The sequence below is a fragment of the Mycetomoellerius zeteki genome, unplaced genomic scaffold, assembly GCF_001594055.1.
Source record: "Mycetomoellerius zeteki isolate Tzet28-1 unplaced genomic scaffold, Tzet1.0 scaffold223, whole genome shotgun sequence".
NCBI classification, from domain to species: domain Eukaryota; kingdom Metazoa; phylum Arthropoda; class Insecta; order Hymenoptera; family Formicidae; genus Mycetomoellerius; species Mycetomoellerius zeteki.
In genome coordinates, this window is record NW_017257198.1 from 1,175,852 (window position 1) to 1,187,380 (window position 11,529).

At 30.7% G+C, this 11,529-nt stretch overlaps 2 protein-coding genes across 4 annotated transcripts; one reads left to right on the plus strand and one right to left on the minus strand.

The window, feature by feature from the left end:
* Positions 1-347: 347 nt before the first annotated feature.
* On the minus strand, positions 348-7,763 carry LOC108723075 (formin-binding protein 4). 2 transcript variants are annotated; one of them, XM_018448557.1, is made up of 13 exons: positions 7,403-7,763; positions 7,096-7,250; positions 6,928-7,036; positions 6,669-6,848; positions 6,429-6,594; positions 5,621-6,354; positions 5,007-5,413; positions 4,769-4,902; positions 2,522-2,664; positions 2,186-2,431; positions 1,422-1,750; positions 801-1,121; positions 348-485 (listed from the first exon to the last, which is right to left on the minus strand). In XM_018448557.1, the coding sequence occupies exons 1-13, from the start codon at positions 7,476-7,478 to the stop codon at positions 393-395; spliced, it is 3,093 nt and encodes a 1,030-aa protein (XP_018304059.1). In that variant the 5' UTR covers positions 7,479-7,763; the 3' UTR covers positions 348-392. The 2 variants fall into 2 exon arrangements, with proteins under 2 accessions (XP_018304059.1, XP_018304058.1); XM_018448556.1 differs by having other exon boundaries at positions 801-1,124.
* A 150-nt stretch (positions 7,764-7,913) lies between these two features.
* On the plus strand, positions 7,914-11,529 carry fidipidine (coiled-coil domain-containing protein 93). 2 transcript variants are annotated; one of them, XM_018448568.1, is made up of 13 exons: positions 7,914-8,086; positions 8,159-8,272; positions 8,564-8,658; positions 8,812-8,925; positions 9,019-9,082; positions 9,175-9,360; positions 9,458-9,508; positions 9,814-9,918; positions 10,002-10,219; positions 10,364-10,680; positions 10,777-10,897; positions 10,968-11,052; positions 11,169-11,529. In XM_018448568.1, exons 1-13 carry the CDS (start codon positions 8,036-8,038, stop codon positions 11,328-11,330), a joined length of 1,683 nt encoding a protein of 560 aa, XP_018304070.1. In that variant the 5' UTR covers positions 7,914-8,035; the 3' UTR covers positions 11,331-11,529. The 2 variants fall into 2 exon arrangements, with proteins under 2 accessions (XP_018304070.1, XP_018304068.1); XM_018448566.1 differs by having other exon boundaries at positions 8,812-9,082.

An 11,529-nucleotide genomic window follows, 5' to 3' on the forward strand; every position in this document is an offset into this window, starting at 1 on the left:
GAACAAATGCATCAAGTTAGAAAGATGCACTCACATTTTTTTGACTCTATGGTCTATATAATAAATATGCAATAACAATAATCATAATAGTAGATCACTTGTTTCTACTTGCATAAAAGTTATCACAAAATTCATAATAAATCATAAAATAGATAATAGTCGCACAAGAGATAAGTACTATGTTCAATAATACGAATATTACTGCGAGACTCATGCAACACGCAAATACATATCAGATCATAGATAAAAACTTAAAAGATAGTTTCACGATAGAAGAAATATTTAACAACTCATATGTACAATGAAATCTAAAGATATTAATAACACAGTCTACGTAATATCGTTTATCGTATAGTTATTAATTATTTTATTTAAATCGCTTTCTCTATTATTTATACAGTGTCTTCTAGATTCTTTTGTACCCTTTGCCACTTTGCCACCATGCTCGACATCTCCTTGTGTTTTTTGCTGTTGCTAATCCTCGCCTAAAAGTATCAGTATTTGACTTATCGATATATGTTAATTCATTTGATTTTTTCAATACCATTGAAATATGTATACTTGGAAAAATTTCTGAAAAATTTTATTATTTTAAAAAGATTTACTTTGTTATATATACAAATAATTGGAGTATATAACTTTCATTTGCAAAAATTACTAAATATATTTAATTTAACATAACATAAAGAATCGGAATGTGAAAATTCACTTTTTCTATAAATACTTTTTACTACTTTTATGCCAGGAAAATAGTATCGAAAGAAATAAATACGATGGGGGGGGATAAGCAGAAGTGCTACCTTTTTTTTCTTCCGTTCCTTCATTGTTATATCGCTTGGCACATTTTCCATTTCCATTTCCGGCTTCACTTCTTCGGTCGAGATAGATACTTGCTCCGTTATCGTGGCAGCGATATCCTGAAGTTGTCCTGTTCGTTCTGTTTCCGTCTTCTCAATACGCGCAATATCGTTGTAAAAGGAATCAAGCGCAGACCCCAAAGATTCCTTCGAGGCCTTGACTGGCGGTTTGGCGATGATTTTGTTGTTTGTATAAATCGGCGCATATCCGACCATGAACTGAATTGCACTCTGTCCACTGTGTTTGTTTGCAACTGCAATTGTCTGCTAACAAATAAATACATTATACATATTTCATTACTTACATAAAACTTTTTCACATATAATATATTCTATAATTGTTTTTGTTTCTTATATTTATTATATGTTTGTTATATGTTTGTTACATTTCTATTATACATATAAGAAAATGTATTTAATTGTACGTTTACCACTATATTTTTTTCTTATACTTATATTTTGTTGCACGCAAGGTACGTAATATCATATCTTTCGTTTCTGGTATTTCTACAATATACTACATGACACCTAATTATTAATATTCAAGCATAGAAATGTACTTACGTTATGCAAATGTTGATGAAAGGTTGGATAATGAACAAATGGTTCCTGGAGCAGACCCGCCTGATGGCTTAGAATAGGTATTGTTGGATCAGCAATCGAAGGCGCGTAAATCGCATTACTTGGTTGCGATGCCGCATTATATATTATCCCTTTCAAGGTAGCAGCTTCGTAAGATGTCTCCGGCAAGTCCACTCCAGGTGGCAGAGGTTCCATATTTGTGTGATTCAGAGGTATTGAAGTTTGAGATGACACAGCTACCTGTGGATGCGCGTAGGGTAAAGATTCTAAGACAGGACTGATCACCTGTGTGTCCGTAGTAATTATTCTGTCTGTGAACAAAAAACAACAAATCTTTCTATTGTATTTTACTATAATTAAATTATATTTAGCATTAATAATTATATTATTCTCATAAAATAATTAAAAAACACTAATCGATTTGCTATAACATGCAAATATAGTGTTATAATACGAATAATAATGTAATTGAGAGGATGGACGGAATAAAGGCACAATTCTACTTCGGCCCTTTTTCTAGCAATTAGCTTTTTCAATGTAATATTGATCGTAATAGAAAAGTATTGTAACATGTAACTTCTTAAAGACATTACATAAATTCATTCGATACTGTATTCATTTGTGTATAATAAAAAAGTAGCAAGTTATTTTAATTTTTATTAATATCAAGATTTTACAATTAGGCCTTTATTCCACCCATCCCCTTAATTATAAACCTTGTCGTATTAGTACTAATAATTCATTACCTTTTCCTAAACGCTTCCTCTTTGCGTCCAAAAATTTATCGTCGGACTTGTCCCTTTTCCTCTTGTCCTTCTTTAGATCTTCCGCGAATATTCTCGGAGGCGGTGGTGGACTCGGATTAGATATCTGTGGTGGAGGTGGTGCTTCCAAAGTTACAGGACGTCTATCTGTTATATTTTCTTCATCTGCTTTATTATCATCCATCTCTTCAGTTTGCTTCTCCTTAATTTTTTTTATCCCAGGTGATTCTAACATAACAATGATGATGAAGTAGATAGTTTATATATTTATATATTTCTGTTGTTATAAAGAATATCTTACGTACATAAATAACATACCTGTGACTAATAATTCTTCTGATTCTGGTGGCGGAGTAGTGCATAATTCCATCTCTTCAGTACCACCGGCAATACCGGTGTCAGGATAAGTCCACTGTAATGTCCCAGTGGATGTATTGTGATAGTAATACCGCTTATGTGACCTAGAAAAATCCCCCGACCAAAATGGAATACATGAGACATCAGTGATGGTAGTGCAATTTCTTATTGTAATTTTCTATGTTACATGACTCTATGTTACATTTAATACACGCTTAAATAATGTTTCCGTGGTGAAACATTCGTTGCGGTGTACTCGCATCACCGGTTTCTTAAACGAAAGCAAAAATTAATAGAACATAATCTAGTAATCACTCCTACCTGCAATGTCGTATCTCGTTTTTACTCGACGAAGGCCTTTCGTTACAGGAGAGATGGGAGATGTAATTATGTAATTATCAGAGTATGTTCTCTCTCTCATAGGGAACATTAATGAGAGATTACAGCAAAGTGAAGGAGAAGTGAGGTATCATGACTGAAGTGCAGGGAAAATAATGATGAAAATTAAATCCTAATAATATCTGGTTTATTTGCGATCAGCATGTTTCAAGGATTACCAGATATTGATAAATATAATAGATAGGATAATACTTACATTGTTAATCGTTGTTCGTTATCGAATAGATTAACGGATAAAATTATAATGCCAGATAAATTTCTTATACACTTTGAAGCGTGTGCGTAAACATATAGTTTCTTTTTATTTCACATTTTATTAAAAAATTGAATGTATCTAACAAGACAAATATAATATCTTATAAAACTGTACAATATTCGTTTGCTTTGATAAATAACGCAAAATTAATCTTTATATGCATATAAATATAAAAAATTTTTTTCAATCAATAATTCCCTTTAAGTTACAATGAAAAAAATTATTTTTTCTTATTTTAAATAATTATATCACTGTCAACAATAACATAAAATGTTCTGTTAAATATAATTAAATGAAAGAAAGTATTTGGTTGAAGCGGATCTTAGTGCTTAAATACATATTCATATTTCTTATGTGAATTTATATTTACATTCTAATTCTGCATACCGCGCGCCGAAATCTTTTTCGGTCTTAAAACGCATCCATGAGCAGAATCAGAATAATAATATCACTTATTAAATTGTACAAGCAATTTAATACTTTTTCTGTGCTAATAAGCATCTTTTACAAAAATATTAATCGTCATACGTTAATGGATTCGGTTAAATATTTTTATAATCATTCACTAAAGCGATACATTTTTGCTACGTATCATTAATACATTATTATACTAAACGCGAATTATTAATCTTGTTATGATCAAAGAATGAGAGTTCTTTCACTTTTTTGCGTCTTCTTGTCTTCATTTTGATAAATGTTACTTTAACCTTGCACTTCTCTCAAACTATTCATAGCACAAATATATCCTTAATTCAAGTAACATACTTGTTACTCGATTATCGCTTCTACTATCGTAGCATTTATGTTAAAAATATGTATCACTCAACACGTATTAATTATCACATTGACAGTATCACAAAACCAAAGGCTTGATTCAGCACTAAGAGGAAATGTTACACTTCGAGACCGTAATCTTTACGAGCTTTGCACCATCACTTAAGCTAAAACAACTATTGTGTATGGAGTAATAAAATGTATCATTGCTGCATCATTGTTCTAAATTAAAAGAAAATGCATCTACTGAATATTAAGACTATTGTATATAATCATTGTATATAATGCAACATTGGTTATTTATAAATTAGTATTTACTTGAATATTAATAAATTAATATTTATGACCTATTTTAACTTGAGTTAATTTGTAGAAAAATATAAATTGTATAAAAGTAATAAATTAAAAAATATATTTGAATGTAGATCAAAACTTGTGAAACATTAGAAATGTATACACCCTACAAAAAGAGTCATAAATATTAAATTGCTCAATGTTTTTTTTTTTAAATTAGTATACTAAACCTATATTAATTAACTAATTTGCACCTATAAATTCTTACTAAAAATAAATAAACTTTTCAATGATGGATGAAATCATAACAGTAGCAGTACATGGCAATTGTATGTGATAGTTTGTATAAATATAAAAAATATATATATAAATATATTCATTATATAAATTAATGATACACTTAAAGCCATTAAACATAGATATTCCCCTTTGTGAGGTACCTATATTTATATCATAAAATGCAAATTGCATACGGAATACCATACCTATCCCATTGACATAGCCAACCAGCTGGTGCTGCATCTTGCTCTAGTCTTTCCAATTCATGATTTGTATTAGTTAGCCATTTTTGAAAGTAACTGTCCTCTAAGCTGCTTGCCGTCCATGCAGTAGATAATGTCTATAATAAATACGATAATTTATATTAATAAAATTCATATCGATTGTTAAATGTTTCAAAAACAGTGTAATATAAAAAAACAAATAATAAAAATTAGCACTAACTTGTAGTTGAATTTGCATTGTTTGAACAGCAGAGACACTCTCTCTTCCTTCAGAAAGAAACTTCAATTTCTCCGTTATAATCTGAGACAAGTTATTCAGCTCCTCGTTGGCCTTTTCCCCAACAACATTCGATATTGTTTTGTGTTCTGCAGGTACTTCTGAGTCGCATACTTCGTCTTTCGAACTGATCTTTTCTTCAGTCTTAATACTAATGCACTGTTCTATTTCCTTATGCGCTTCATCGCATTCTCTTTGGTTTTCTGCACAAAACTGATTATCGATACCCGCGTCACCATCCTCGGCATTGCGTGAAATAGTTTCACTACTCATAAGATCACTGCTGTTATCATCTCGAATTATATTTTCCTGATATGTATTATTACTTTGTTTAACTTTAGTGGATGTAACTGAAAAATTATAGAGAAAATTATTTATTTACGTAAACATAAAGACATAAATTAGGATAAATACAAAATTTGATATACATAATTTTAAGAAATATAATTTTTGTGTGTGTGTGTGTGTGTGTGTGTGTGTGTGTGTGTGTGTGTGTGTAAATTTGTTATATATAATTACTAGAATAAAATTAAAAACATAATCAATATAATTGATACCATCAAATGCTATCCGCTTCTTTCTTTGAAAAGCCTTGCCGCACACTTGCATATCTTCCAAAAATATATTTGTCTTGGATTTATCTTCGTCCGGCTTTGATTCCTTCTCCTCCATTCTTTCATTATCATTTTTTGTCTCTTGAGTATCTTCATTATTGTCACTGCACTGATCGGAAGCTTGTACATTGCCAGAATTTTTTGCGGGAACATCATGGGTATTTTTTAACAAGTTTATTACATTTACGTATTCTTCATTCTGCGCAATCGGAAACAAAGGCTTTGTCTCTTGTTTGGGCCTAACTTCCTCTTCTCCATCTGAATCATCGCCATAACCAGGTACTAAAGACACGTGAAGACCTAATTTTGGAATTGTGTTATGTATATTAATATCCTTCCGATTTTTGTTTTCCATGAGGAACTCTTTTTCGCTTTGAACTACACTAGTCTTGCTGTCAAATTCAGTTATTTCACGCTCGTCAAGTTGTTCAAGATGACTTGCAGAATTTGATATATCTATCGAATCAGATTTATATGAATGAAACAAATTTTTAATAGGTGATTGTATTCCCGTTGGACAGAAAGCAGGTCCAATTTCGCCGCTTTTTGCATATGATATTGAATTGGACTTTCCAGATTCAGATAAAGGCGTTGAGATCTTATTTTCATCTGAGGAATTATTCTCATCCTCCGAATCACTTCCATCGCTACCGAAAGATGTTATCATTTCTATCCGTCTGTAAAATTAAAATATATTTTTTAATTGTGTCAAAATAGTATAAATCTATTTGAAATATAATTTTTGTTATACCCATCGTCTGAATCATCGTCCTTCGTCGGAGACTCGTTGTTGAGTTCCGGTGTGCTTTCCGAATTACATTTTTTAGAAGTTTCATTGTGCAAGAATCTGTTGCGATTTCTTGCTACTACTTCCTGTGGTATCATACCTTCCGGTATATTTGTTTGGGATTGCCGATCTGCAATAGATACTCGTCAATATCATTCCTTTTTGAAATACTAGAAGTAGAAAAGTTTACAAAATGATAATTACATTTAATAGATGAAAAATCAACCCAGTGTGGTCCCTGAACGGGATGTTTTGTTCCGGGTCCTACTTCCGATTGTTTTTGTAATAAGCGTAATTCCTCTGGCATGTCCCATGTCACCTCATTAGTTTCGATATGCCAATAGTAAGGATAACCAGTAGATTCATCATAGCATTCTTGCCACACTGAAATTATTCAGATATTCGAATACTCCACAATAATATTTGTAATATATATTCTACTGTTTTTATTTAAAATCCTTACATGTTCGTTGATTTGTATGACGTACAGATCGTGGAACTGCTTTAGTAGCTAAACCTTGTTCATTAGCAATGTTTGGTACAGGTTGCTCAGGTGCAATGAGTTGAATTTCCTATAAGAAACATATATAAATATAATTTCTTTATACAAAAAACTTATCATCAGCTATACCTTAAGGAAATCATTGACTTGATCGTCCAATTTTTGTGTATCTTTTTTGGGATCTTCTGTGTCGCTGTCAGAGTTGTACTGGCACAACATATTAGCCAATGGATTATTGGCTTCATTTTGCGCAAGTTGTACATTATTTATCGACTTACATTTGCCTATAATAATACAAATAAGGTAAATAAGATGATAGCGTACTAATCTTCAATGTTTTATTAATGATTAATTTTAACAAAGTAAAACGATTGGAAAAAAATTAAAATTGTCAACATAATCAATGCATCAACTAAAAACAAACATTAATATTTACTTTGCGAGTGCTCGCCATGATAATTGCCTTGCGGCTTGTTGAACGTCAGAACCGGTCTTCTTTGACGTCTCTTCATAATACGAAAAATAGCGATGTAAAGGCAAAATGTGACTGCGACACACAATCCGTAAATTTACAGTACACAATGTGCGCTTGATCAATCTCTGTCCTCACTCATAACGTCTCCACGTAGAGTCGTGCAACGTATCATTTATGTGAAATAATTAATGACGATGCGTTTTCCCGTACACGATAAAATAACTGAAAATAATTGTCATACAAACTTTTAAAAACAATGATACTCTAGATATTGCTTCATAAACTTGAAGCTAACCTAACATCCGAACTCTATGTTGCCCTCTGTGTATTTCGGAAGTGACCGAAGCGATGGAAATGGATGAAAATTCGATTAATTCACAACTTTCGGATGTCGAGGCAGGGCGCAGCACCTTACTGACTTCCGATTTCTTGTCATTTCTTGTTGCCGAATTGTGCTGAATGATAACGTTGACAACTGTCTGACAGCTGAGGGAGTTAGAAATTTTTGCACGGTTATAATAAATTAATACGCTCTCTTTTTAATTTTAATCCGAAATATATTGAAATAAATAACGTGCTCTGAAAAAGCACAATATGCTGAACGATATGCCAAAAAGATTATTAAGAAGTTCTGAAAGTACAGAGGTAAAATATTTCAAGACGTCTAGTTATCAGCAACAATATTAATCATTAAAATGTTTAATGTTATATTCTTAGGTCGATGTACGTGAAGATGAGGAACAAACCACTAAATTTCAAGAAATTATTGATTTACTTGTCGCTGCGGGTTACTTTAGAGCACGAATAAAAGGTTTATCAAATTTTGATAAGGTTTGTGACCTTCAATTTTATTTTGGTAATTATACAGAATTGGTGCCGCACCTTAAAAATCAATAAAATTTAGGCTTATTCGACGCGTTTTTATATGAAATGAAAGAATCTGGCAGAAAAAAATGTCGCTTTGCCTCGCGAACTGAGATATTAAGCGTTAAAGTTGACAACTGTTATGATTAAGAAATCTGTCTCACAGCTTAAAAATCTTTTATAGCTTTATTTTATTTTTATTCAATTTATTCACCATGAATTTATGTATATAATTTCAAAAATAATTCATTTGATTAGGTTGTCGGCGGGATGACCTGGTGCATAGAGTCATGTAATTTTGATGTAGATGTAGATTTGCTTTTTCAAGAGAATCTTACAATTGGTCAAAAAATGTATGTATTATACATCATGTTATACTTAAAAATGTAGATTTTATTTAGCATATTAATTTCCTTTTGTGAATATGTGTTATATTCTCTTAGCTAAAAAAATCTTTTCAATAATAACTTTAGTATATAGCTATATAAAATATATGTGTATTGCAGTTCCTTGACAGAGAAAATTGTAGTTATGCTCCCCAAAATGAATTGTCCGTACCGAATAGAACCACATCAAATACAAGGTCTAGACTGTATTCATATATTCCCAGTTATTCAATGGTTAGTAAAGCGTTCTATGGAAATGCGACAGGAAATGGCAGATTTTGTGAGAGCTTTTGCATTAAATCAGTTTCATAAAAAACATACTTTTAGTGAAGATTCTGAAATTGGAGCAACAGCTAATAACAACCTTATCAAAAATTTACGTTCAGTTAAGGTATAAATTATTGTTTATAAAGACATTTGTAAAAACATTGTAAATGTGTAATTGATATGCTTTGATCTTTATATTTCTTTAATGCACAATAGAAAGCTTACGAACCACGGCGTTTATTCAAACAAAAAGAGGATTTTGTAAAAGATGAATTAAATAGGTTTATTGGTACGGTACTAGAATATGAAGCACCATTTGAAGCTGTTAAAAATATGACAACGATAACAGAATCTAAAAGCAGTGATTCAAAAAATGAGTCAAATAATGAAAAAAATGAAAAGGTATCAGTTATTATAAAAGCATCACTTTTAATTTATCTGTTTGAAATATTTATTGATATAGTAGAAAAATTCATGCAAAGCAATTTACATTTTTTAGAACACCACTGAACAGATCACCGCTGCTCTATCCATCATAGAAGAAAATTCGGTATGTAGATTTCTTAAAATGTTACAAGCTAAGAGAAAAAAAAGTGCTTTCGAAACTGTTTCAAATAGGTTTTTTTATTGAGGGCAGTTTATTTTTATTATTTTTATTTGTAATACTTAAAAAAAATGTATTCCAAATTCACATGAAACGTACCATATTATTTAAAATATAGTCACATTATAAAAAAACTATCCTGTTCTTTTTTAAAGATTCAATTATAAATTATATTTTATAGTATTATAACTTATATTTTATAGTATTATAAATTATATTTTATAGTATTATAATATTAATTTTTCATACAGATGCGCTTAAATGTAAATACACTTGGAAACATTGTTGGTATACAAGCGCAAGAAATTGCTAAAGTGGCAGAAAAATATGCAACTATGGCTAATTCTAAAATAATGGTAAATTTAAATATAGAATATATTTTTATGCGATATAATTAAAGCATATATCATTTTACAATGTAACATTTTTATTAATGCAGGATGGTGATGCAACAGATTCGTCGCGCACTCTAATTGCATTACAGAAACAAAAAACAACATTACAATCTAGAGTACGCAAGTTAACAAAAGAGAGAGATAGCTTATCTGATAAACTTACTGAAATAGTAGAAAAGGTAAAAGAATATCGTGCGAGAAGAGAAATCATTGAACGCTCGTTTAAAAAAATTCGCGAAATTGGAATTAATGACAATGACAGGTATTTAGCAGTAATAAAGTTATAACTAATTATATAAATAAAAGATATACATTAATTTTTTTAGATATTAATAATTTTTTCTTTTCGTATTTGCTTAAATATGAAATTAAGAACACGAAATAAGAATTTTTATTCAACTTTTAGTACCTTCAAACGATTAGAGGAACTTCTATCTGTACATGAAGGATTAAAAGAACAAGAACATAATTTTCGAGAACAGTGTAAGTCGGACTTGAATCTTCTTCGAGGTATGTTACAAGAGATTGAAAATGGTGCTCCGATGGAAGAGGAAGATCGTGTCAAAGAATATGAAGAGCAAAAGGAAATTATAACACGAGTGCGATTGCAATTGGCTAAAAAGAATAGAATTATTGCATCTTTAACGAGACAATTGGACGATGTTCCAGGACGCTCTGAATTGACACAATATCAACGACGTTTTATGGAACTCTATAATCAAGGTTAACTGAATTAATTTTTATTTACAGACATAAGAACAATTCTGTAGTTTAAAAGTATCGATTTCGTAAAATTTATATTAAAGAAGCATATTACAGTTTCAGCTAAGCACAAAGAAACTAAACAATATTATACGTTATACAATACCCTCGATGATACAAAACTATATATAAGTAAGGAATTGTCGTTGCTGAATTCTATTCAAGATAACTATAATGAGTATGTATTATAAGTATTACTTATTTTAAAATATTCGTAATCTTAACATGTAATTTAACGTTTATGACAGAGCTATGGCATCAACAAGCGGCAAGGAACAATTCCTGAAACAATTTGAGACAATTGTTGCAGGAGTGAAGCGCAACAAAGCAATGGTAACATGCGATGGAAAAACAAATTTTCTCTTACTTTACTTCCATTATATTCAATGATAAATTGAATCAATGCTGCAGAATCACAAAATAATTTTAAATAACGATTTTTTATTTAGGTGGAAAAACGATGTACCGACGAAAAAGGAAGGCGAGATACGCTTAGTCGACAACTCGTCACTCTCGTAGAGCAGCAACGTAAATATGTTACGGCAGTTAGACAGCTTACTATTGAATGTCGCAAAAATGAAGCTTTATTGGCTCAACTTCGTGGTCCGTAAGTTTCTTTTCGTAAATGGAAACTAGAAAAATATTTACTCGTGATATGAAATTATGATAAACTACTTTTAAATAATTTTGTCTAATAGCTTTAGCTGTTTGATCCTTTCGCTATGTACGCAATTAATATATGATGAAAACTAATATGATGCCAGAAATACTTATAAAAATAATCGTAACAGGAAGGACAATAAGAGTCAG